Genomic DNA, 27,440 nt, shown 5'->3' on the forward strand with positions numbered 1-27,440 from the left:
ACAGAATAGTTAGGGTTGGAAAGGACCTTAAGATCATCTAGTTCCAGCCTCCCTCCCACGGGCAGGGACACCACACAGTAAGCCATGTCACCCAAGACTCCATCCTGCCTGGCCTTGAATGCTGCCAGGGATGGAGCATTCACAACTTCCTTGGGCAGCCTGTTCCAGTGCATCACCACCCTCACAGTAAAGAACTTCTTCCTTATATCTAACCTGAACTTCTCCTGTTTAAGTTTGAACCCATTATCCTATCTCTACAGTCCCCGATGAAGAGTCCCTCTCCAGCATTCTTATAGGCCCCCTTCAGATATTGGAAGGCTGCTATGTCTCCACGTAGCCTAAATAGAACCAGGTCCCAAAACTCAGCGAGTGAACCAGGCCAACGGTGAAGACCCCCGGACAGGTGCAGATTCCTGGCCTGCTGCTGAACTGCAAGAGCATGCTGTGCCCTTGCTCAGAGCTTGTGGCAGAAGGGCAGCGGGGGTTAACTGCCCTATCAGTGCCACGCTTAGAGGAGAAACCTGCTTGAGCAGTATCAGTAAGAAAGCTGCACACTCTAAGGGTGTGATATTATCTGCATGTGGAGGGATTTACACACGTAACACCCCTATGTAGGGAATGATATTCGCTTCCTGAAGGCTGCAATAGCCCTTCTCCTTCTTTTGCCCAGAAATGGAATAACGTTCTCCCAAGAGCTTCTAAACATTGTTTGTGCTGTTTCTGCACCCCTGCAAGGTGGAGCACAGGACTTCCAAAACCAAGAGTACCTGGAAGCGGGTGCTGGCAGCAACCTATTTCCAGGTACCGCTTTATCAAGAAGAGCCCAGCTTGCCTGGAAGTGCTTCCTGCAGCACGGGACCCAGTGCCCATACTGGGCATGGTTGCCTTGCACCAGCCAGCAGTGCTGCAGGATGCCTGGTCTCAGGACAAAGATGAAGCCGTGCCAGACAGCCCTCCCCAGGCTCAGCCAGGGAAACGCTGACAATTTACTGGCATGGTACAGAGGTGCCAGGCGGACGTTTGGCACTCCCTACACACAGCATCAGAGCTGCAGTCTCAGTAAACCCCTTCTGACCCCTTCAAAAATCTGAGTCTTTATAATTCGGGTTACAAAAGCAAGATTTCTTCAGGTGAACAATGCTCACAAAGAGCAAGGAAGTCATTTGATGATGGGGTGGAGGACTAACCCCTCAAATTAAAGTACAGTGTAGAGCCTATTTTTGTTAATTTCTTAACTGTTCTCAAATCTTAGTGTCTTTTTAAAAGCCATAATAAATTAATATCCCTGTGAAATAAGCAGCTGCTAACAGAGACTCAAAGACTGGAAGGCTATACTGGAGCCACCCAAAACTAAACAGCACTCCTGCTTAGGTTTTACCGAAGCCAAGTCCAGCGAAAGAAGTGCCTCCTGCCTTGCAAGCTCTACTTCCATTACAGACAGGACAGCCTGTGTTTCAGGACCCAAGTCTCCACCCTGTAAAACTCAGGCAGAATCACCAGCTTGTCTTCTAGTTTTCCTTATCTTGGTGTATTTTCTGCATTTCAGAAGCACACCTTCTTCCAACATCCGAGCTATTCCTGAAAATACTGTCCAGCAATAAAAAGTACTGTCATGCTGAGTAGAAGCCCTTGATGAAGATATCATGGTATTTTGAGCTGGAACCACAAGATAATCACTGTTTCAGAACAATTTCCCACCCATCCTACTGGGGCTTTGCCCAGATCACATTTCCTCAGTTCATCAGGGCATGGAACAGCATCAAAAGGCTGATGGATGCCAAGTTGTGTCACATCTAATGGTTCTCCCCTTTCCAAATGGCATATCATATTATCAAAGGCAACTAGGCTGTCATGACATAATTTGAGAATCCCACTTTATAGCTGGTAGAAACCAAATCCCAGCAAGTCTGTCAGTAATGATATATTCCAGGTAATACAAGATTAAAATCTCGTGGCCCCAAGTCTCAGTCTTAAATTTAAGCAATGTTCTGATTTGCCAGTTTTCACAATTTATGAGCTTTGCGATACTTGGTAGTTGGTGAGAGAGGGGAAGTAGGTGAGGGATGGGGGGTATAGCCACAGCTTCCTGCTCAACTTCATTCTTAAGTTCCTGTATTTGAAAAACAGAAATTAATCTGGAGGTGCTGAAGGTCTGCAAACCAGAATACGTATAAATATGGGTATATCATCTTTATCTAATGGAATATAAGCATTTTATCTCAAAGCTGGTGTTGTCTCACGGTCTCTGAACCTTTGGGTCTGACAGCACTGTGTGCAACAAGACACTTCAAGAGAATAAACCAAAGTATCAAAAAGGTAGCAGTTCATAAATAAAATTAATAAACAGTCTAAAAATTCAAGAGGATATCTGTCAAAGCTGCCTTTGGATCCAAATTTCCATAAACTTAAAATTAAACTGGAACATTATTACATTTATAGGCAAGAGGAGGAGAAGGGCAAGAGGAGGAGAAAGGCTGCAATAGCCTTCAAGAAGCTAATGTTGTTCCCTGCGTAGGGGTGTTATGTGTGTAAATCCCTTCTGGGTTAATTTACTAGGCTATTGGAGTCTAATTAGTAAAGGTAGTAGCTATTTTTTTAAGAAACCTCTGTATAACTTAAGGGAACATTTCACTGGCTTCGAAACAAACCCCCCAAAATAGCATACAAATGCATTTATTAAAATCAGCCCTTGTAAGACCAGTTTTGTTTTTAAGGAATTCAAGCAAATTCATTCCTGTATAACTCAGGCAGGATTTCCAGAGCACACGGTGCCTGGCAGCTGCCACTGAGACTGGCAGCACATGCAGTCCCATGCCAGGTTACTCAAAGCCCCAGCTCAACACCACACGTAAATACCCATCTGCCTGCAAACCTGCATTTCAGTGTAGCCATAATTATCATAAGCAAATGGCTCCTGTTGTAACAAATGGTTGTTGCCTGAGTTATCACCGATGGCAAAGACAAGATGAACCTCAAGGGCTGCGGGAAAGGAGGCAGGCTAATAGGGAGAGAAACCTCCTTCATGTGCCATTAGCTGCCAACTTCAACCCTGATCCGAGAAAATTCCCAAGTGCTTGTTCTCCAAGGCAAACCAAATCAACTTTGAGATTTTTATTTGCACAACATAACAAGATGCTGCAAGAAGAAAAATCTGGGCTGCTCAGCTCATTATGACTTTTAAAGCTTTGGCCTAAAACAGTAATTTGAAAGGGTAATGGTATTTTTCCACTGGAACACCCCGCCTATGAAGACAGGCTGAGAGAGTTGGGCTTGTTTAGCCTGGAGAAGCCTCAAGGGAGACCTTTGAACAGTCTTTCGATATCTAAAGGGGACCAACAAGATGGCTGGAGAGAGGCTTTTAACAAGGGCATGTAGGGATAGGACAAGGGGAAATCGCTTTAAACTGACAGAGGGTAGGTTTAGATTCTATACTAGGAAGAAGTTCTTCCCTGTGAGGGTGGTGGGCACCGGCACAGGTTGCCCAGAGAAGCTGTGGCTGCCCCATCCCTAGCAGTGTTCAAGGCCAGGCTGGACAGGGAACATGGTCTAGTGGAAGGTGTCTCTGCCTATGGCAGGAGTTTGGAACTACATGATCCTTAAGGTCCCTTCAAACTCTAACCATTCTATGATTCTATAATGGGGTTTGAAATGTTCCAAAAGCTTGTATTTTTACAAAGTAAGAGGGAGCACAAGGAGAAAGGTTGGTTATCCTTTATTTTTCAAGCCTGACTCAGAGGCAACTTGAACAATAACTTCCAAGATTAGCAGACATGAACCACTGGGAACCAGAAGTCCTGGATTTCCATCTCCCCATCAATACAATGGGAGTAACAGCACTTCCTTCCCTGTGGTGAGAGGTACTGAAATTCTCATCCATGCTGAGATTCATCTAGGTGGGATGGCACAGCTGAAATACTGAGGCTAGACCCTACTGATAGAGCAGGTATTTTATGTGTGTGTATATATATACACACACACATACCCACACTATATATAATATATATAAATTGCATATAATATATATTTAATATAATGTATTAAATGTGTGACATGTGATATATATGTAACATGCATAATAAATCGCTACTATTAAACTTACCCTTAGACAGATGACATCTCAAAATTAGCCTGGGTGCTTGGTCCTTCCATAAGCTGTGCTGATGCCTCTTACCTCTCTGTTCTTGCCTACCTCCCACCTCCTGCACAAGGGCACCAGGAGGAGCACGAGCAGGGCACAGCAATAACACTCTGCCCTTTCCCTTTTAAAGAGGCCTTTTCTTTCCCACTTCAATAACACTTACTGAGTTCTGCTCCTCTCCAGGCCATGTCTAGAGAAGAAGCATTACTTTTGGGCCTTTCCTCTTCACATCTCTCTTCCCTATTCATTTTAGCTGATCTGGGAGGACCACTTTGCACCAGTGGTGATGCAGCCAAGCCTGGACAGTTTTCCACCCAGTAGTGCATTTTAAGAGCCATTGCATAAGCAATGACTGTGATGCTGCTCCCTCTGTTGTCTCCTGAATCAGCCAGCACAGCTCTGCACCCCACAAGACACTATCCCTGCCTGGGTTCACAGTGGGTGTCACTGACTCACTAATGGAGCTGCCATAACTTGTCTGAGCAGTCACTTCTGCTGGCAAATAGACGACACTCACAAATCACTGCCTGAAAGGTCTGCATGACATGTGGCTTAATTTTCTTTTCCATAATATGAAATCCAATCTGAAATGCACAGATTATTTCACTAATCTGTGTAAATCCTATTAATAGCACTTATTCTGCTGTGCTCACATTCACTTTCTAACAAATCTGTTCAGACCTCCTGCAAGATCTTCACACCTGGTTGCACTCATGTCTTCACAAAATAGCTGACCATGAACGGAAACTTGTGCTTTACAGTCATCTCTCACATTTTAATCCATGTCCCATGGTTCAACATGTTCTGGATCAAAGCATTAGTGCTGTAAATCACCATGGTGCCATCAGAGCTAGAGCAATTATACAAAGAAGGGTCACACAGCTTCAGTAGGAAAGGGCAGAGGCTGTACCCTTCCTTTCCCCGACATCACTGGCTCCTGTGCCTGCTCCTAGTTGCAATGTGTCCTGCATAGCTCCCATCAATGTGACTTTATCCTGCCCTGGACACCTTGCCCAAAACTGAGCCCAAACCCTAGCAAAGGACCTGCTTGCAGGAAGGAGGTGATGGGCAGTCTCTGAAGCCAACAGACATGTTCGCACCAGCCCCACACACATCCCCTGTGGGTTTAAGGTGATGTGCCTGGCAGCAAGACTTGAGGCTATCAGAAAGAGCAGCTTCATTGGCAGCTGTGTGGGCTACAATCTCCCTCTCTGAGCTCAGTGTGGCCTCTCAAAGAGAAAACACCCTCTGTTCTGCTATAGAATAAAACCATTTTCTTATTTGAAACAACAATATTTACTTTTCCTATAGTGGACTCCAGTGGCTTCCTACATCACAGTCATGGCAAGAGGGGTCAGCACCACGAAAAGGAGAGGAGACCAGGGCTCAAATGCCTGCCTCTGACTTCCTAATCAAGCTGTGCATTTATTAGCTACTCCAAATGCGTGCTCCTATCCCCCTGCCTTTCATTTCCCTGCTTTCCTGAGACCTTGTAACTGAGCAACTTTCGGCATAACCACAGCCTCAGCCCATCCTGCAGCACACTAGCTCCATGGAGAGCTGTCTTCATGCAGCCAGGACTATGCTCTTCCCTTGGGGCAAAGAGTTCTTGTGCCCTTGGGCCAAGCTGGCACTTGCCAAAACCAGCCTTTGGGAAGGGCTTTGAGCTGCAGTCACTCCCGACCTGCCCTTGCAGGCTTCCGGCACCTGCTAAGGTATCCCCCTCTCTAAGCCAGCAGGAAAGGATGGATGCAGGAGGAAAAGGGTTAGGGTTAGGGTTAGGGTTAGGGTTAGGGTTAGGGTTAGGGTTAGGGTGAGAAGCTCCCCAGACTTACCAGCTGGAAAGTTTCAAAGAGAATAGGAGAACTTGGGAACTGTGCCCCCCCCAAAAAAAAATCCTGTAAGGAGAGGGAGGGAAAAGATCTACCTGAGTCACCAGAAGGAAGGGGTTGGAGATAAACTGTATTTACTAAAGTCCACAATAGGACAAACCTACTCCTGATCTCCCTGCCAAGTGATCACTGCTTCTTACACAAGTCTGTTGGCTGTGCAAAGCTGAACATCCAGCTCCTCCCAGGGCCAAGCAAGGCTCTGGAGTGCTTTCACTAAGCTCAATAAAAAGGCCAGGTCTGCAGTGCAGAGCCAGTTCCAGACAGCCCTAACTACATTTCCAATGTTTTTTCTACCAGCGGGCTGAACAAATAAATAGCATAAAGGATTTGTGGCTCCTCTCTTTCCTTCCCATAATTGAACTGCATCCACTCCCCATCCAAATGTATATGAACTTTCTTTCATCACTGTAGAAACCATTTGAGGTCGATACAGCTTCACTTTCTCCTAGTTTTTCCTTAAATTGTTTTTAAATCTTTAATTATCTAAATAATTCCTGCTGTTTTGCATGTACTCTTGCTCAGGAATCGTTTGTAATTCTTCAGTATTGCGGAAGAAATGTTTTAAAAGTGTTACCCACACTCAAGATATTCTCCCCAAATTCTCTTTTACAAGGGGTTCTTATTTGTTACCTGCATTAAAGCTTGTCTTTGAAATAGCCGTTCAGTTTTAGACCTTTAATCTCTTTGTAGAGGTGTTTGTTGTGAGATATTAAAATGCCACAAAGAAAAAGAAATGAAACAAAAAAGGAATTTTTAAAGAGAGACAAACAGCCAAATACAGTATGTGGCCAGACAGAATCAGAAGCGCTGGCTGCAGTACAAACCCAAGAAGCATCAGACAAACCACCTCAGCCACAATGGTAATGGTTTTCCAGCAAAAGGAATGCAGAAAACAAAAAGTGGGGAAGACAACTCCCCCTTCCTCCACCAGCTTTCCCCTGAAAAGACTATCTGACATGGCTGATGCCTCCGGTGCATGAAAATGTGCCACTTCTGGAACAGCAAATAAGGACCTGCTGGCCAGGAAGTTCCGCATTTGGTGTCATGTTTGCCTGACCCTGTGCAGGCAAACCTTATGAAAAGTGATGCTTTAATACTAGGGGTTATAGCAGGGGAATACCCTGTCTCAGCCCTTTCATATGTATACTGGGGTCCTTTGTAAAAGCAGTGCAATTTCTATCACCCTTTACTGCAGAGTGCCACATATGGATGACTGGAGACCTTACTCTGACATCCAGCTTGTGTGTGCTCACAGCCAGCCTGTGCTCATCTGTCCTGTGCCTGTTTTGTCCTTCCCCCTAAATAGCCCTTTCCTCTTGGATGTGTTCACAGAGGACAGTCTCAAACCCCTCTCTCACCTTTGCCTTTACTCAGCTGCCCAACCAAGTTCTGCCAGAGGCTGGGCTGAAAAGAGTTGCTTTTCCCGATGTCAAAACCTGTTTTGCATCCCACTATGAGCTGAGATGTAGTACAATGTGGAAAAGCCCCGCTGGTTTTGTACACCATGCTGCCCAAGGAGCTCATAAGTCATCTTCTTCTCCCTGCTGCTTGCATTCTTTGAATGAACATGCAGAAGAGCGCAACTCAACATCTGCCAGGAGGGTACATCCAAAAGGTGAGCTTAACTCACAGCTGCTCTTCAAACCTTGCCCAAGGACAAACTCATGAGCTCTGTCGGCTTGTGCTCATGCAGTGTCAGGGATTACTGCCCCTGTCTGCCCCCAGCCTGGAAGCTGCTGCCTTGTTTTGGTCTTGGCAGAAGTAGTGGGGTGTCCCCTCCATGGTCATCACAGAGTACAGTCTTCTGTACTGATATATGCTGCAGTAGCTGGTGATTTCTGCTAGTGCATGCAGTTGCTATACTTTGTACTCATGCTTTTTCTATGGAGGACAGAGTTCTTTTGGAAGGACAAGATGGACTGGCAAGAGAAGTCACCTACTGGTAAGGACGGCTAAAAGCATAGACCACAGAGAGCTTGCAGTCTGGCTCATCCCAGCATTTGGCTTCAGGAATTCAGGGTTCATTTTGTGCTACAAAGTTTGATGTTGATCCCTGCAACTCATTGCTGCACCTCGTGCTTCCACTCTACATGGTTCAGGAATGCAGCTTCTGGGAGGTGTCAGTGTCACAGGGAATCACAGCGTTGCATGGCACAAGTGTGCTCTGGGGCTAACAACAGAGCAATTACTACACAGTTTCCTCTTTACCAGCCCTGCAAAACCCTTTCTCCCTTACCTGGCATATAAGCTTTCTAACATGGAACAGCTTCTCCTCTATCCAGGTTGGACGAAGCCTTAGGTGTCATGGTTTAGTGTGAGGTGTCCCTGCCCATGGCAGGAGGGTTGGAACTAGATGATCTTAAGGTCCATTCCAACCCTAACTATTCTATGATTCTATGGTTCTATGATCTCCAATGCTGAGTCACCCAGGACCCTGTCTTTAGGGTAGCCCCTATGTGTCACAGGGGTAAAACTTGCTTTCAAATGAATTTTAATAGAAGTATTTGATATTGGCTCCTGTGTAAAGGACCACAAGTCCCTTGGTAACTGCCTGTCCTCCGTGCATAAACATAAGCAAGCTGCCAACACACTCCTCAAATGCAGGCTGCAGCACCAGGGGTCCTGCTGAGGTTTGCATGCTTGGAGCGAAGTTATAGAGGTGCCACCATCAACTGTGACCATGTTGTCTTTAAAGCACAGGGGTGCTTAGGGAAGTGATCATATGCAAAAATAGTGATTAAAAAAACCCTAAACAAATCTTTCATGCTGTCTTATTGGTCAGCCAAACAGCTTCTCCAGGCACCCATCTATTTTGTCTAGTAATAAAGATAAGCTTCTACTCTCACAATCTTAGCTCAAGAAGTGTATCCCCAAGTGGGTTCACAGATGTGCTGTGGGAGTAAATGGAATCATGAAAAAGCTCATAAAATTGAAGGAACTTCACTTGGAATTAAAAGAGCTGAAGGAAAGGGGAGGGGAGAAAAATACAGCTGGTAGATGAGACATTGTGATCTGATACATTTGAGGCACAAAGGACATTAAATGGAACTCTGAAACTCAAATTTAATGAAACCGAGAGACAGCAAACCTATGCGCAATTAGCCTACAAGATTCACTGCCACAAACTATAATGGAGGCCAAGAGCTTGTCACCAAAAATGTGGGAATATTCATATATATATACACACACAGATAGACAATCACCTACACACATGCACGTTTATTTATGTATATACTTATGGTCTCTCAGGGCTGGAAAGGACTTTGCACCACCAAAAGACCATTCAGTCTTTTCCCCAGCTGGAAGACAAGATCAAATAGATGGCAGTATTTTCTGACAGATGTTTGTCTAGACCTGTTTTTAACAGAGAATCTCCTACCTCCCCAGGCAATTTATTCCAACGCTTCCTTTTCTTCTTCAGCTTTATACACACATGCACGCGTATATTTATCTCAGAAGGTGAGCAGAGCAGTCTCTGATGACTTGCACATCAAAAGGCTTGTTAACTCATTTCTCACGGCAAGATCTTTATTGTGAATGATATACAAGGCCTGAAGATCCCAACCTGACCCGAGATGACAGGCTGAGCTTGGGGGACCAGCAGATGGGGTAAGGGGGAAAATGGGAAAGGAGGGAGAAATTCAGCCTTTTCCTTATTAACACATCAGGTTTGGTCTGCTGATGAAAGAGATGTACTCCATTTTTAGACTCAAACATTAAGTTCCTCTCATTTTGGTAAAATAAATACACTTTTGGCTTCCTCAGCAGCCACCTCAGAAGAGATGTCCTGTCAAACTAAAGTAAGGCAAAAGAGGGGATGAGGAATGAGGCTTCACAGCTGGAATATGTAAATGACAGGATGGAGAGTAATACTTTTCAGCCACCCTGGGTATCTATTACCTCCACTTTCTGACTGACAATGCACCAAATGTTTCATTGCCTGGGGCTTTACAAAGCCGATCAGCTTTTTTTAGCTGAAAGCACTAATGTAGAAAGGCAATTGGGAATTAATTATTTAATGTGGTTCTCATTGGTAGAAAGCTTCCACCCCTCCTGCATCTCAGCTACCATTATACATATGTTGCTTTCTTCAGACTACAGTGATCAGACAGCAGCAGAAAATTATGGCTAAATCCCACTCCCACTTGCAATGAACTCCATTTAAATCGACAGATTTGCACTCAATAACTAAGACTGCAGCTTAGCCCCATGCTAGAAAAAAAAACATCGTTTGTGTCAAAAGCCATAGGCAGATCTCAGCATCTCCATTTCTGAAAATAAGCCGTCTCATACCTCTGCTCCTAAGCCCTCTCTTTCAAGCAGCCAAAGACTATTCCTATTTAAAAATTAACATCCACACAAGGAGCCCTGTTAGTAGGAAATCAGAACGAGCTCCCTTTAATGTGGTTGTTCAGATACCCTACTGGAGCAGGCGGAAAGGTGTATCCTGGATCTGCACCGTGTTTTGGTTCAGCTCCAGCTTCTCCGGATTCTCAAGATAAGCATCTATTTCATTTAGAGCCTTTTTAGTTATGACCTACGTAGAAGCAAATGTCCTTTTGAAGATCCTTCTGCAACAGCTGCATGCCAGAAACCCCCGTCCAAGTTGCTTTAAGAGCTTAAGTATCAGGCCCTGTGTATTTAAAACATAAAGCTTGCAAAATAGGGTTCTGCAGCAGGGCTGAGAGGGGGCACAACTTACACTGTCAGCTGTCATAAGTGGGAAAATGCTGAGTTCTTCTCCACAGTCACCACCTCTGGAACCATTCCCAATGAAGCCCCAGCAGGATCCTACTGAAATTCAGCGTAGTGAATTGCACCAGGAACTAATTTAACGTAACGTGTTGTGCATTTCCAAACACAAAATATACTGGGTTTGTTCTTTTTTTGACTGTTCAGAAGAAAGAAATACAACTGTACAAATGTGCTTTTCTAAGATCCAGTGGCATGAAACCTGAAATAGCTCAGCAAGATTCAGGAGTGAGAAGTTCTAATCACCATGGAAGCACTACACTTTTGAAGGTCTATGAAATTATATATTCAGGTCTGAGAAGGGTAAACTTATTCGTCTGGGCAGATCTGCTGATAAACAGAGACAACTCATTTTCTCCTAGAATGCTGTGTTATATATTGTTTGAAAAAATTACCAGTTGTTAGAGAGGGGTTTAGGCTGGGAAAAAGAGGAAAAAAAAATAACCCAACAGTGCTGGGGAAGACTTTCTGTAAGGGAAAAGGAAAGGCAGCGTGAAAGCATTCCTTCATTTAGATGATTCCCTGCAAACTCAGGAGGCAGAAGACAGGCTGAGCACCTCTCAAGGCCAGACTGAGCGAGGCTGGCGACGATGGAGGCATATGGAGACCCACCCAGGGCGCAGACAGAGCGGAGGACCCCCAGACCTCGGCTTACGCAAGGTGACCTTTCCCCTCTCTAAAATTTCAAAGCTGGCGTTGCCGGCGCTGAACAGACTGTGTGCCATATGTAACATGACCTCAGCTCTGCTCTGCCAACCCACTAATGGCATCACTAATGAGGGGTGAAAGGTCCCTTTCCCGCAGCTCGCTCAGAAACCCACCAAGACAGCGGGTGCAGGATGGGCCCCCAACCCTCATCCCCTGACCCCTTATCCCCACAGGCTGCCCAGCCACAGGGCCCAGCCGCCCTCCCAGAATCACACTTGCTCCCACGCAAGGGGTTGACAGTGCCTCTTCCCTTTGCCCAATCAAAGCCGGCAGCTCTCCCGGCAATGAAAATATTCATTCAGTGCCCAAATGCAAAGCGCAGAGGCAAATTGAGCCCTGTATGTAAATTCTGCCCTGCGCCCCGCTGCCACCCCACCAGGCAGTGCCTTGTTCATCACCTGGGTATGGGACATGGATTTGGTCTGGAAGATGGCACAGAGCTGTACCCAAAAGGGGCGGCTTTGCACCCTGAATCACGCTGCAGCTGCAGGGACAAGGTGGTGAGGCCTAGGTTTGTGTGTGTGTGTGTGTATGTGTGATGGGGTTCCCTCTGTCCCCCTGGAGGCTGCCCCAGCCCTTCCTGGCCTGGACAGTGCCAGGAGCTGAGGGGGAAGCCTGGCAACCCCCTTCCAAAAAAGGCTTTCGCAACCCCCTCCTCAATTTAACTTTTTTTCCAGCTTTTAGCAAGAAAATCACTGCAGCACCTTGTGCGCACCCTTTTTCTCTCTTCCCCCCCCCCCTTTTTTTTTCCTTTTTTTTTTTTTGTTCTGTTTTTGGTGTGGTTTTTTTTTTTTTGTGGGGTTTGGGGGGGGGGGGTGGTTTGGTTGGGTTTGGGTTTTTTGGGGTTTGTTTTCCCGGTTTTCCCAGTGTCTGAGCCCTCCTGCCCCAGCATCACCTAAGGAAAGACGCCGCTCCCGTGCACCCAGCTTCCAGCCCCGGCCACGCGGGGAAAGCCCGTGTGAGGACAGGGGGTGTCCCTGCCGCGGGTGGGACGGGCGGGTGTCGCCGTGCGCGCACCCCGTGGGTGCAGAGGGGGCTGCCGTGCCCCCGGCTCCCGCCTTCTGCCCCTAAAATCACCGCGCAGGCTTCCACGAGTTTGTCCACGCGTGGGTGCGCGGTGCCGCCGCGGGCGCGGATGGCAGGCAATGTCCGTAGTTTGTTTCGCTTTAGCGAGTGGCTCACCCGTGGCCATGCGGCGCCGCTGGGTTGGAACAGCGAGAACCCACCCGCGCTGCATGGACATCCACCAGCGGCCGCGCTCCTAACGCCCCACGCAGGGCCGGAGCCGGCGGCAGACGGGGCCGTCTTCAACCCTCACTGCTTTTCTGCTGGGGTTTAATTTTTACATTGCACCCAAGCGCGGAGAAACTGAATCATTCGTTTAAACACTTAACCCCCCTTCCAGCACACCCCCGTTTTATAGGAGCGCAGCCGAAGCTGTTGCACTGGAGCATATTCCGCCGCAGAGGGGCACCCGGGGAGTGTTTTTCCCCCACGGAGGAGCCGCGCCTTGGCGGAACCTCCCTCCGGTGCTCCGGGGAGGCTGCGATCGATGCCGCTGCAGCCAGCGCCCAGCTTGAGCTGCATTAGCTTATTAAAAAAAAAAAAAATAGAAAATAAAATAAAAACGGGCAGAAATTGCAATTATCATTGTCTCGGGTTACGGCAAATGCCATTATGCTGAGAAATGGGAGGAAAACAATGCCGCGAAAATGCGAATAGGTTTGGTAATAACGCGTTGCTGCGCCGGTCCCTGCGCGCCCGCGGAAGGCTTCCTCCCCCATCCCAGGCTTGGAGCTCCCACCCACGGCGTGGGGCAAAGTTCCCTGTGTGCGGGGTGCGGAGCCGACAGGCAGCGCGGGGATTCTTGGGATGTGTGAGAGGATGGAGATGGGGGGTCCCCCTTTGTATGGGGGGTCCGCAGCTGACGGAGGGAGCTGCGCACCCCGGAGGTGTGTGGGTACCCGCGGGTAGTGTCACGGACACGGACAGGAACCCACGGGGGAGATGCAGCGTAGCCGGTGCCGGCTGGAAGGCAAGCCGGCGGGCTTCCGTGCAGAAAAGGAGTTAAACCCTGCCGTTGTCCTTTGATTTAGGAAACGGCTCATCCAATTCAGTTCCAGATTATTCAGGGGCAGACTGCCTCCCTCGCTCCCTCTCTCCCCACACCAGCCCAAACATCTTGAAGTAATCAGCAGCTGAGAACGGAGACGTCCCCCTGGCATCTCAGGTTAAAGAAGGAGGTCCAGGAAAATGTGGTAGAGCCATTACAAGAAACCTGAGATGCATTCATCAGAGACTCCAATTGCCATCGCATTAGGATTGATTAGAGACCAGCAGTACCGTAATGACCCGGAAAGCGGGGCATACGGGGATTATTAATATCAGACTTCTTGGGAAAAAAAAAAAAAAGAAAAGGAGAAAAGGAAGCAAGGAGGGAAAATTTAAAACACAAAAGCACATCGCGGGGCTGCTGCTCATATGCAGACTTACCTGAGGAGCACAGGCACTGGAGAGCCGCAGAGACGGTAATTTATCTAACTTCTGGGGAAGAAAAAGCAAACAAACGTGGGGAAACCCCTCCCTCCAGACCCCTTGAGCTCGCCCGCTCCAATGCACGGCTCGCACCGGCCCCCTCCCGGGTGGCGGGCACCGGGCGGGAGGCCGTCGGGACCTCGGCCCACTGCCGGGCTCTGCCACCGGGCCATGGGCAGCTGGTCCCTGGGCTGGCGACTGCAAGGACAAATTAAGGAGCCTCTAAGGAGAAGCAAGGAGACCTCGGTGGCTCGTCTCCTTCCCAGTTCCCTGCGCCAAAACAAATCAGCCCCTCCTGGTCTCGGTTTAAATGTAGCTCACTGGATAATTAACTCCATCTTTCCAGCTCTGCTCTAACTGTTTATTTAGTGTCACCCTGTATTACCATCACTAGCACTTTCCTCTGAACAGGAGGAGCTGGAGGGTTTCACCTCCCAAAAGGAAATTCTTCATAGCTTAAAAGAATCAGCATCCAGAGGGTACACTGGAGAGCAGGAAAAGGGGGAAGACGGGGAGGGGTGTCCCACGGCATAAGCAGGAGGAAATAAGGGGGGGGGGGACGACACAGGGACAGAAAGACTTATCTCGGAGAGAAAATAAAAATAAAAACAAACCCCCAAAACCAAAGCGTAATCACCTCTAATCCTCTGAAAAATGTCCCGGTAAGTGCGCAAAGAAAGAGCCCTTTGTGCCCTGGGGATCGCCCTCCCCGGGACCACGCCGGGAAGGCCTTAAACTTCCCCGACTGTCCTCCGGCCCATCTGGGCTCGGCCCGGCCCGGCCCGGCCGGTCCTTCCTTCGGCAGCCCCGGCCCGGTCTGGCCCTCTCGGGGTGGGACCCTAGGAATCGAGTACCCGGGGCGCAGGCACTGGGGGCCGGGGCAAGGACACGGTCCCGTTGTCCCCGTCCCCACCTTGGGTTTGTTTTTACAGGTGCCTGGAGGGCAATTTACTCTCGAGTCATTAAAGGTCGCACACCGGTTTGCAGGCGCGTAGGGCCAAAGGCTCCTGTGAGAGAAGAGCGGTGCATATGGAGAGGGGTTTGTCCTTCCTCATTAAAAAATAGAATAATAAAGGAGGAGGGGGGGGGGGGAGCAGAAGGAGAGAAAGAAAACACAAATCCTTTATTGTTCGGGAGAAGCCGGGGCGCTGGCTGTCTCCCCCGCGCATTCGGTGGGGAAGGCGGCGCGGATCCGGTATCACGTTGCAGATCCTCACTCCAGATAACGAAATGCGATCTATTTTTCAGAACAGCAAGTGGATGGGAAAGGAGCCCTCTACAACACAAACCTCATTGACTTAATGGGCCGGTTTTGGATTTCGCCTTCGAAAGGTTCGGAAAGCGACAGCGTTGTGTTACTGCCCCGCCGGCTCCAGCCCCCGTTATCATCCCCGTGAGACGGGGCTCCGGAAAATAAAAATGTCGCTGATTTGATTTTGTTGCGCTGTTTGTTTCCTCCAGACCCTCACACTTAGAGAAAAAAAAAATATATTTTTGGTTGAGGAAGAGCTTTATTTCTAAGGCCTGAGGTGGGGGGGGGGGGGGGGGGTATGGGAGTCGTGTTCGGGTTATTTTTTCTGCTTTGTTTTACATTTCTGGCTAAATCAAGGAAAACTCGCTGAGCGCTGCACGGGACCCGTCCTCATCCCCGCTCCGCGCTCTGTAACACTGCATCGAATAAATAAGCGAATAAATGAAATTTCCCGCACAAACCGAGCCGATGGGTGCCCCTGAAAGCGAGGCAACGGGAGGGGGGCCCCGTGGCCAGCCGCCTCCTCTCCGCGGACACGGAGGTGCCAGGCCCCAGCTCCTTCGGGGGAAACCAGTCGGCGGTGCAAAGACACCGGTGTCGGGGGACGGTGGTGATCCCGTCGGACTGCTCCTTATTCCCTCCCTTCCTCGAAAACAACGAGCGAGGGGCCGCGGCGGCTCCGCGCCGATGGGGTGTTGCTGTTATTTCTGTATTTGCATTCGCTTATTTAGTATTTCTTTTTATTTCTGTCTTCGGAGTGGCTCGAAACTATTTTCTTACTGGGTGATTTTCAATGGCTAAATGGGATGGGTGCTTTGGGAATTCATGTACCTCTTTCCGTGCTTTTTAGTGAAAGGTTTCAAATTTATCTTCTCTTGATGAAAAACAACCCCTCCGCAATAATTAACATTGATGCTGACCGGGTCCCGCCTGCTGTGTGTGACTCCCAGGTAGATCCCGGCGAGTCTGTCCGCTCCTTGTGTCAATTTTTGGTGATACGGAAAAATAAAGTCTCACTCAGAAATCGCGGGGAAGCTCAGCCCTCGCCCATTCCTGTCCGCTCCACTGCTGGACGCACCGGGATAATTTGCTTAGTCCAAGAGCGGTGTTTGGTTTGGTCGGCCTTTTTTTGGGGGGGGGGAGGGGGGGGAAATAAAAAATAAAGAGTGGAAATGTGAGAGCAAGAGAAACCAGCTCTCAGTAAATGACAAGGAGCTTCCACAGCCCCGATCTGCATTTCTCTCCTCATCGTCCTGACGGTATAAACGCTCAGGTCCGTGCTTTTCGCTGAGCGCCTTATTAGAAATAGATGATATAATAATTACAAATTAATGCGAACAAAAAGGACGACTGGGGAGCCCATCTCTCTGACTGAGTAGGGCGCTGCTCCTCCAGGACGGGGACTGCGAGCCCAGGCGTTATAATTCTGCGCACTTGCTCCAGACTTTAGGGTATTAGTTGATTCTAGAGCCGGGTTTAAGGCTCCGTTCCGGTCCCCACACAGCTGCCTTGTCAATAAGGATCTGTTCCAAGCAGACATTCCTTCTGGGAGGACATTGCAGCTCTTTAAGACTTCATCTGCAACATCATAAGTACTAAAATAAAACGGTAAGGGAAAATTACCAGACACACGGATATGGGATATAGAAGCGCCCTGACTCCAGCGAGCATAGTAAAGTCACTGGACAGACTGGGTGGCAGAGGCTTATTTTAAACAGTCCCGCTCCACGAAGTACGTGCGAAAAAAAAAAAAACAATAATCCGGATTTTGAAAAATATCGCGACCGGCCTTTCCCGTATAGTACCGCTGGCAGAGGCTGCTGGCAGGGAGAGGGCAGCAAGAGCCCTTCTCCGCCTCTGCCACGGATAGACTGTAGTTAAGATTTAGCATTTAAAGTCAAATAAATCCGCATGTCTTTAGCGAAGACAAACAGGTTTTAAAGAGCCCCACGATGGTTATTAGAGCTCCCGCAGCAAACTCATTCTCGAATCAAAAACGTTCTGGAGCTTGCTTGAAATACGGGTTTCGTCTTATCTAATCAAAGATAAATCCAGCCATAAAGACACCCCGTTCGCACCGCTCCCTTGCTCTTATCTACCCTCATTGTCCTCAATTCCCAGCCCATCCCTGCTACTGACAATGGATTATCTTTGTTTAGGGAGCCTAATTGTTTTCTAATTTTTTTTATATAATTGCTTTTGAGCAAGGTGTGCAAATGAGGATTAGGCTAATTAAAGCGCCGCCGGCCCGTGCAGCTCTGCTGCCTGGGATGCTTCCGGGAGGGGAGACTCCGCGGGCCCCCCCCGAGTTCCCCCAGGGCCGAGCGGAGCCAGAAGGGCCGCCCGGGCGGCGGAGGGGGCGCAGGGGCCCCGCGCATCACCCAGCTTCTTACTAAAGCATCATTTATTCAACCCAGCATTATGGTAATTAAATACGGGACGGCTTGGAAGGGGACGGGAGCGGGCTGGGGAGAGCAGGAGTTGGGGGTGGGGGGTGGATAAAGAAAAGTTGGGGAAAAAAGCGCAAAATCCGCCGGCAGCGGCTTCCCCGAGGTGCGCCCGGGGGCGCGGGCAGCCGGACTCCCCCCGCTCCGCCTACAGGGCCGGGGCCGGGGCCGCACCCGCGCAGCCGCGGCTGCCGGGGCCGGGTTCCCGCCGCCAGGCCCCGCCCGCCCGTGCCGAGGCTCTGCCCGCCGGGCCGGGTCGGGCTAGGCTTGGGGGGGGGCCGGGCTGGGCTGGGCCGGGCCGGGTCGGGCCAGGCCCGCCACGGCGGGGGCCGAGCCGCGGGCGCCCAATCAGCGCGGCGCGGGGGCTCGGGCGCTTTAAGCGCGGCTGCGGCGGAGCCGGGACAAAGTCCCCCCGGCGCCGCGACGAGCATCCCCGCTCGCCCGCCAGACCTGGCTGTCGCCTTGCCTCCCAGCTCTGGGGACGCGACCAGGACAGGGACCGGGTCCGGCGGGCGGCTTCCCCCCGCCCCTCCGCAGCCGAGCTCCCGCGGGGTGCCTGCAGCCACCTCCTCCTTCTCCTGCCGCCGCCGTGACCGGCCATGTCGATGCTGCCGTCGTTTGGCTTCACGCAGGAGCAGGTCGCCTGCGTCTGCGAGGTGCTGCAGCAAGGGGGGAACCTGGAGAGACTGGGCCGGTTCCTCTGGTCGCTGCCGGCCTGCGACCACCTGCACAAGAACGAGAGCGTCCTGAAGGCCAAGGCGGTGGTGGCCTTTCACCGCGGCAACTTCCGCGAGCTCTACAAGATCCTGGAGAGCCACCAGTTCTCGCCACACAACCACCCCAAGCTCCAGCAGCTCTGGCTGAAGGCTCACTACGTGGAAGCCGAGAAACTGCGGGGCAGACCCTTGGGCGCCGTCGGCAAATACCGCGTCCGCCGAAAATTCCCTTTGCCCCGCACCATCTGGGACGGCGAGGAAACCAGCTACTGCTTCAAGGAGAAATCCCGGGGCGTGCTGCGGGAATGGTACGCCCACAACCCCTACCCGTCCCCCCGGGAGAAGCGGGAGTTGGCAGAAGCCACTGGTCTCACCACCACCCAGGTCAGCAACTGGTTCAAGAACCGGAGGCAGCGGGACCGAGCGGCGGAGGCAAAGGAAAGGTACGTGTCACCCCCACCCCCCGCATCCCCTCCCTCCCCCCCTTTTCTCCCCGCTCCCCCGAACAAAAATAATTCACTCCCCCAAATCCATTTCTACCCCCCCCCCCAAGCGCCCTGCGTTTTGCCCTTTCGCGGAAACCCAAGTGGATTTTCCACCCGAGATCCACCGGACCGAGTTTCCCACCTGCCCGGAGCAGCAAGTCCCTCACCGGCCTCTCCAGGCCGCTCCGCCGTCTTTGTTTGCTTGCCTGCCGCCCTTAGTAAACCGGGAATGATGCAGTCCCGGAGCCTCCGAGGAAGCGGTCGGGTATTGCTGGGAATCGGGCACGGTAACTCCGAAGCCCGGAGGAGGAGAAAGAAGTCCCAGGATGGAGAGGAAAGGAACCGGAGGGTGACCGGGATGGGTACACGCTGGCCGGGCCGAGTCGCCTCTCCGTATCGAGACCACCGCTGGCACCCCCGGCGGCGCCGCCCGGGGTGGCCTCCTTGCGAAGCGGCGGCTCGGCCCGGCGAAGCTGACAACCACGGAGGGCAGCGCCCCGCTTTTTGTCTCCTCCAGCAACCTCCACGCCGAGCCTCGTAGAAAAAAAATCCCTCACCCTGCTCGTCCCCGGGCCGCGCTTTCATTTTGAGTTAAAAAGAGAAAGAATTCCGCCCCCCCCCCTCCGGGCAACTTTTCCTCCTCACTCAAATTACCGAGCTGTGCGGTGCACACCTATTTCTAGGAGGGTAAAAAGAAATTGAGGTGGTCCTTTATATTAGGCTCTTTTACATTTTTGTTTTCTTTACGGAGAGAGGCATCTGCTGTCACGATGAAATAGAACGCAAAGGATTTTCTGGGGGCATGAGCCCAGAGCCCATACCCGGCGCCTCTCGCCTGCCATAACGTCCCATTTGTGGGGTTTTTTTTTTGCCTTTCTGCAGGGAGAACACGGAAAACAACAACGCGGCCACCAACAAGCCGAACCAACTCTCGCCTCTGGATGGGAGCAAACCCCTCATGTCCAGCTCCGAGGAAGAGTTTTCTCCTCCCCAAAGCCCGGATCAGAACTCGGTCCTGCTCTTGCAGGGGAACCTCAGCCACGCCAGGAGCTCCGGCTACTCCCTGGGCGGCTTGGCCGCATCCCAGACCCCTCACAGCCTCCAAGGCCACCAGCTCCAGGACTCGCTGCTGGGACCCCTCACGTCCAGCCTGGTGGATCTGGGATCCTAAAGGCCCGCGGCGGGCTGGCAGAGGGTCGGGAGTGGCGGTTCCGCTCGGGGACAGAGGTTCTGGGTTGTACATAGGAGGACAGCACCCGGGTTTACAGCTCACCCGCTGCTTCTTGACGGGACTCTCGGCTCTTTTCACACAACCCCACGTCGGCTCCTGGTCCGGTTCCCTCCCAGTGTCTCCCACAATCATCACCATGATTGGGTTTTTTTATTTTATTTTTTTTTTTCCGTGTAGCCAACGGAGGGAGCGGCTGAAACCCTCAGCCCTTCGAGTTCAGCCCAGCTGGTCCCAACGGGAATTACAAAAAAAGAGGGGGGGGGGGGGAGAGGAAAAAACAAACTCAACCCCAGCTGGATCCGATTCCACCCAAACAAATCCCAGCCCTGCGGGGGCGGAGGGGCCAGGGCGGCCGCCGCATCCCCGCTGCTGCCCGGCGTGTCCCTGCGAGGCGGGTGCTGAGCTGGGCCGGGGACAGAGGGAGAGACTCGTTGCGCTGAGCCCGGCGTTGTGGCGGGAGGATGGAGGGGAGTTACGTTTACATTTTTCATATTTAGCCTTACCGGAAAGATTTCTATGTAGTTTAAATTAAAAAAAAAAAAAAAAAAGACAAAAGCTGCAGTATTAGAGTTTTACCAAGTGCCTATGTCTTAACGCGGCCGGGCGAGGCAGGCAGCGAGCGAGCTCCCGTCACCCCCGGCTTCCTTCTAATCCGTGGTGAAATGCATCGATGTGGCAAAAATTAGGGTATTAATAAGAACTGGCGGCTGCTTCCCCCCTGACGGGTGCTTCTCGGGCCACCCCAGCAGGTCCCCGTTGCCCGCTCCCCCCGGCCCCGTTCTCTGCTTTCCCCTCCGGCTTGCAGAGAGCCCGCGGATGACGAGTATTTGTTACCAAAAATCGCATGTGCTTTCAGGTTTATTTTCTATTGTACCTAAACAGTTTAAATTAAACAACGCTGATGGCAGAACACCCAGGCTGCGCTTTTCTTTGCGGGGCGAGCCCCTGTCCCTCTGCCTACCCTTACCCCCCACTTCGGCCGGCGCTTCTGGGCTGAGGGGGCAACCGGTGCCTTCCTAACCGAGGGGGGATGGGGCACCCGCAGAGCCGCTTGCTGGGGGTTGCACGGCCGGGAGGGAGCTGCTCCTTCCCGTCGCCCGCCCCATCGGGGCCTCGGTGCGGCCGGGCAGCTGGTGCCGGTCCCCCCCCTGCGTTTTGCATCATTAAGTGCGTGTTTATTTAAGTCGTTCCCGTGTTTGTTCTCGGGGTCTTGGGCCACGGAGAAATGTCACCCTCTGCAGGAGGGTCCTGCCAGGCCGGAGTGCTCCGCGTCCCTCCCGCTCAGGCCCGGGCGCACGGACACGCTCCAGGGCCCTCCGCGGATCCCCCTCCCCGGCTCCTGGACGGGGCTGCGGATCCGTTTCCTCCACCCTCCTCCTCGGCTCCGGCTGCCCCCTCCGGCCTGGCCCCGGCTGCCCCATCGGGTTGCCCAGCTCCTGCAGGGTTTACTGCGCCCACGATCCTTTCTGGGGGGGGGGGGGGGGGGGGGCACGGCTGGGACGGTGGGGGACCCCCAGCCCTTCTGGGCAGGATCCAACGTGGCTCTGTGGGATCAGGGCGGAGGGCGCAAGTCCCGCGCTTGGGCGCACAAGCCACGCTGGTGGATGCCCATCTGCGTGTCTGTGTCCATTAGCGACCGCGGGTGGAGCCGGGACAAATCCCGACGTTCTGGAGTAGGAGCACGGAGCCCACACCAACCCCGGCAACCCCGACCTGGAGGCCGCCTGGGGCGGACTCCGCTGCACGCCCTGCAGGGACCCCAGGGACGGCACGGTCCGTGGCCCTGGCCCTGCGAGGACCCTCGTCGCCTTTAGTGGGGGCCTCAACCAGCCCCTCCGTGATCTGCCACGAAGCCGCGCAGCCGCTCCCAGCCCCTAGGGCATAGAGGGGCACCTACCCAGGGAACAGAGGGAAGGTTTTTAAGGGGAGCAGCTGCTGGCCCTGGGTTCTGAGGATGGATAAGCTTTAGCTCTGTTTTTTGGTGTGGTTTTTTTTTGAATGTTTTTTTGTTTGTTCTGAGTTTTTTGGTTTTGTTTTGGTTTTTATTTGTTTCCCCAAGTCACTCGGTGAAGAGGAGGGATAAATACTGCCCGGGGTTCCAGCCCTGAGCAGCGAGGAAGCCAAGCAGGGACTTGCAAATCAGGGTTATTTCCAAAGCAAAGAGCACAGACGCGCTTTCTGCGCACAGGCAACGGCAGGGCTGACTTTTGGAGTGGGAAGCTGCCCTTGCCCAAACCCTCCCCGTACTCATCACAGAACTGCGGGTCGGGACTGCTGCCAGGCCCGACGGCTGCAGAGCAGGACCGCTCAGTACAGCCCTTTCCATACCCCGACCCTCTATTTACTTCACAGGGAGAAGGATGAGGTTGCCAACAGGCGGATGGTGGCAAGGAGGAATGGAGTGTGCCGAGGGCCACCCCCTCGAAATGACCCTCCTGCAGGGGAAAGGGCCGGGGCAGGCAGGTGGGAGCAGGGAGGCCCTGGAGCTGAGCCAGGCGCAGGTTGCTGAGCTCTCCTCTATTAGGCTTGACCTCGCAGCAAGCTTTTCACAGCAAAGCCAGCCTGGGGATGCAGCCAGGGGCTGTTTCTCACCCAGCTCTGCTTTGTATTTCCACTGGCAGGAAGGAGTTAATCTCCCCCCCCCCGCTCCTGTTCACCCCCCAGGACAGATTTCACACTGTGTCCAGGTCAGCCAAAAAAGTGGAGGAAATGGAGAACAGCGGAATGATTAATTCTACCTGCTTTTCCCATGAGTGATCACCTGCTTTTGGGGTCATGAATAGCAGGTAGCTCTCTCCATCTCCAGTTCTGAGAGGCTCATTTGTTTGGTGACAGCTGAGTGACAAGACCTGAAATCCGAGCTCTCAACTTTGCCTGATGTGTGGATAAAACCCTGGATGTTCCCTCAAACATTTCAGGAAATGAAAGTTGTAATGCGATCCCTTGTGCGCCCACATCTCCCCCAGCAACACACAAAAGCTCAAAGGAACCTTCTCAGATTAAATTCAGCCTGGAGAGGATGGAAGGAAAATGGAGAGCAGGCTGAGAAAGCTGGAACTGGCAGGCTTTTCTTCAGCACTTATTGGAAATGTCTGTCCAAAGCAGGGATTTAGAAAGGTCACCTCTACCACAACAGCCTCTTCCTCCTGCAGAGGCAGACGGGCAGCATGCTTCTCTCAGCCTCCCTCCATGCTGGGGGCAGCCTGGAGTGGGGGTTATGCTTAGATTCCCCAACCAGGAAATGCAGTGTATAAAACCAAACACCCAGAGAGAAAGCCAGGCCCTCTTCCCCCCCCCCCCCCCCATTTTATTTCCCTGGTCACGCTGAGCCAGCGTCATGCCATGCATGGTCCGCACGCCTACTCAGCCCCTGCCCAGCTCCCCTTCCCTGCTGCCTCCCCAGCCCCGCAGAGGGGCAAGAATGGTCCTGATTTCAGCCCCCACCATCCTGGCCCACGTGCTAGCAAATCCTCCACGGAGGCCTGCAGTGAGGAGCCGATGCTTGCTCAGCCGATGGATTTAAACACAGCATTTTCAGGCCTGGCTCCCTAAAGCCTGTGCATCCCCAGCTGCAATGGCAGGAGCCTGGAGCTGCGATGTGGTTAGGGGACCTTTGTGCTCTGTGTCTTTGCAATTCGGGCCTGCTCAGCCGGACGTTGGGGCTTCATTTTGAGCACACAGGTTTGGAAATGTCAGCAGCTGGAATGAGGCAGGGTGTGAGATACAGGCAGGACTGGGCCAAGGCTTCCAGACTCCCTCCTGGGTGGATGGTTTTATCGAGCTGCCTGTCACTAGGCAGCCAGCAGCTGCTTGTGCTGTTATCCAGCTTGAAGATAAAGTGCTATTTAACAATTGTTTAACTGTTACTGAAGTGCTTCGGACTCTGCAGATCTGTAAAGAAAACAGCATATGCCTGAGATAACTCTTCACCTCTGAGCTTCCTGGTTACTCCTACTTTTCTCTGGAGAGCAGATCACAGACACTACACAGGCACAGATGGAAAACTTCCCTGTCTGCCCAGCCAGTATGCTTCTTTGTTGGTGGTTTTGCATCTGAGGAAGTACCCACTGTAGGGTGATGCTGCTGGAGGCCGTTGCTTGCGTACGCCGCCTTCAGAGGGAGGTGCTTTAACCTGTCCGACACGCGTGGATGCCATTAGCAGCAGCAGGAGCAATAAAGGTACAGCCAAAGCAGTACTTGGCCAGCCTGGCTGCATCAATCCATCTTCAAAGGTGGATTTTGCTATTCCTGCTGGGGCTGAAGCTCCAGGTTTTCTGGGGGCACCGGCTGCTCTGTGGGAAGAGCAGAGATGTCAGAGACTGGGTCTACAGGAGCTTTGGTTCTTTTCAAGTGTACAAAGCAACCTAAGACACCGTCATCTTTCTCAACTGGACCTGGACACAATTCTAATTATGGAAATTTGCTTTAATTTTCAGATGGAGAGAGCAAATTACCAGGCTCCCCAGAGATTATCACCTTTTACCCCAACAGCAGTCAGAAGCTGTCTGGAAAGAGGGCACCAAGCTGAACCCCATCCCCTGCCACCCTGTCTTTCTTTTCAGCTGGATTTATCACTCATGGTTTCTAGCATTTGCTCCCACCTCTCCAGATTTTAAACAGAGGCTGAACTTTTTCTCAAGTATATAATCTCAATCCCAATAATCAGGTTAAAGAGACAGATTTGGTTCAATTACATTTTCCTGTTTTCACTTGTCCAGTGCTTTTGGAAAATGCCTCCATGGGCAGAGCAGCAGCTTCCTATCCCTGCCTCTCTATGGGCAGGGAAGCTTCTCTTCCATAGCCTAGTTCTGCAAGGATCAGGGTTGTTTTGCTACAGTCTCAAACCTGCTCAGACTCTGGTGGCTTTCAGCAGTGATAGAAAAGGTGTAGAAGATCCTCACATCTGTTTCTTAGGATGGAAGAAAAGGGAAAAACTCATCTTTTCTTTTTTTTTTTTTTTCTGATTTGAGGATGGAAAAGCTTTTCAGCTAATAGCTGAAGTGTTTTACATGAGGGGAAACTGAGACCCAGGAAGATGACAGGCCTGCTGAAGGTCAGAGTAAAGGCAGATGATGAAGCAGGGGGGGTGGCTGCTCTGCATTGGTGGCTGGTGCTCCACGTGCCCAGGGCTGCCTCCCTTTATAGTCCCCATAATAAGTCAATGCAGCTTATCATTATGTAATACAATATTCCTAATAATACAAGACAAAACCAATTGACTAAAACACAATGCCAGATGAAGCTTGTGGCTAACACTCCCTGAAGAAATTGTCTCTTTTCTAGAATTAAAAAAAAACCCAACCCAACTACCCAAGCAAATTAGAAACAACTGAAAAATGAAATCACATCTGCAAGCCATCAGGATGCTCCTCCTGAGTCCCAAGGGATGCCTCTCCCTCTGCCACTCCTGCTGCCCTTGTATGGGGGGCTGGGTGTCACAGCTACCCATACTGCCATCTGTGTGGGCATGGGAGGGATTCTGTGGCAGCACCAAGGCTGTGGATGGGCATAGCCTTGGTGTGTGTTTCATCCAAGAGAAAGGCTGCATCAGGCTAAAACAAATCAGAGACGTATTTAGGGAATCAAGACCTTCATATGCCTAATCTCCCATAGCCGGCTGGGAAGCAGGGAGACAAAGTGTGCAAGAGGGAGTGAGCACCAGCTGGGAGCCCTCTGGGGCTGGGCAGAGGTGCCTGCATGAAGAAACCACAGAACTTGCCCAACCACTTGGCCATGGGTTGCTTGGTTCTCTGTAGCCAGAGGCTGCCTTCCGCCTGCCTCAGCAGGGCTTTGCCTGTGTCACTCCTGTGCTGGAGCAGAAGTGAGCAGGAGCCAGGAATGGTGTGCGGGCTCAGCAGTGCTCAGCTGCAGGGGACACTTCTGACACTAGTATGGTGGCTTCCAACCTTTGGCACACAAGACCATTTGTGGTTTGTGCCACATGCCCTTTGCAGTGGAGCTGAGCCACGGATGCCCTGCTTCCCATGGTGCCTGGAGTCTGCTGGGTGATGGGGAAGAAAAGCACATGGTGGTTTTATATTGCTGGGACAACTCAGGCTGGGACACACATTGCTGCTGCCCCTGTGGGAGGCGGAGATGCTGAAGCTTGAGGCAGCATCAGGAGGAATATCCCCGAAGGCTCAGGAGGTGCTTGGCAGGGAGGCTGTATTGTTTCTTGGCAGGAAAATCACAGGCAAAGCATGTGGGGATGCTGGAGGTGTGCTGTCCCCAGGTGACACAGTGCCTACTGAAGTGGACAGACATACCCAGTGCAACATGTTGGTCAAGAAGCTATTGCCACCCTGGGCTGTAGCAGCTCCATCTATTACCTTTGTGTGCAGGACCTGCCTCTGAGGCCTCCAGGTCTGAAGGGCAACTTGGATGAGGTTCAACAACTGCCAGGAGGGCAAAGGCAAAGCAAGGGCATGGTGATGGGGAGCTGTAGGCTGCTCACTCAAGACCCCACCTCTGAGCTCCACACCTCCAGGCAGAACCTGGCCTGCTCAACTGCCACCAGCCTGTGGGACCTTGGTACTGGGCTGGTGGGGATGGTGGTGTGGCCAAAGCCCATGACACCAGGCATGATGTTCATGGTGAGGATGGTCAGCAGCTGGTCACCCCAGTACCCTGCACCCACTCATAGCCTAATTCAAGCCTAAAAGGGGAGTGTACGTTTTAGAGAGAGGAGAATCAATGCCCCACATTGTGATGACTTTCTGGAAGATGTTTAGTAGTCTTGATCTGGGCTAATGGCACACGGGATGTCCAACCAGCTCACCACAGTGGTCACTTCTGGTTTACGGATGTGTTAAATTTAATAATCTGTCCTAGAGAAAGAAAATAGGTGATGTTACATGATCTGAAGGCATCAGTACAAGGGAGATTTCTTAAAATTCTCAACACCAGGAGGAAAAGAGACAGAAAGAGCAAAAACTGTGAACTGGACCAAGACCAAGATTTTCCCACAGCAAAAGGAGTTCAACATGCACGAGGTAGCTCCCATGCCACTGCAGGGTTAACTCCAAACATAAAACGTTTTCCAAAAGACACACTCTGACTTGTACGGTGGCTTTTCCTGCCAGGTTCCAGTGACATCTCAGAGCATTAGCATGGAGGTCGCATGGGTGCATTCAGTCCCTGCCACTCTGTGCCCTTGGGTGGCATGTGAGGGGATTGTCCTGGGAGAGAAGCATGGGACCCCCATGCCAACACCCGTTGCATCATGTGCTGTTCTCAGATGCCCAAGTCTCTGAGTCTGCACCCCTCGGTGCTCCTCTGGGTGAT

The 27,440-nt window shown here is 51.5% G+C and overlaps 1 protein-coding gene and 1 long non-coding RNA gene across 2 annotated transcripts; both read left to right on the forward strand.

The window, feature by feature from the left end:
* Positions 1-13,405: 13,405 nt before the first annotated feature.
* LOC133274692 (uncharacterized) lies at positions 13,406-15,459 on the forward strand. The gene is made up of 2 exons (XR_009745213.1): positions 13,406-14,018; positions 15,274-15,459. It is a non-coding gene; the product is annotated as an uncharacterized LOC133274692 (long non-coding RNA).
* Positions 15,460-18,019: 2,560 nt separating this feature from the next.
* SIX1 (SIX homeobox 1) lies at positions 18,020-20,319 on the forward strand. The gene is made up of 2 exons (XM_061464230.1): positions 18,020-18,883; positions 19,808-20,319. The coding sequence occupies exons 1-2, from the start codon at positions 18,324-18,326 to the stop codon at positions 20,094-20,096; spliced, it is 849 nt and encodes a 282-aa protein (XP_061320214.1). The 5' UTR covers positions 18,020-18,323; the 3' UTR covers positions 20,097-20,319.
* The last annotated feature ends 7,121 nt before the right edge of the window (positions 20,320-27,440 follow it).

This window comes from Pezoporus flaviventris, unplaced genomic scaffold (genome assembly GCF_033815535.1).
Source record: "Pezoporus flaviventris isolate CSIRO_AGI_PZ_B2104156 unplaced genomic scaffold, CSIRO_AGI_Pfla_v1 ptg000036l, whole genome shotgun sequence".
Taxonomy (NCBI): domain Eukaryota; kingdom Metazoa; phylum Chordata; class Aves; order Psittaciformes; family Psittacidae; genus Pezoporus; species Pezoporus flaviventris.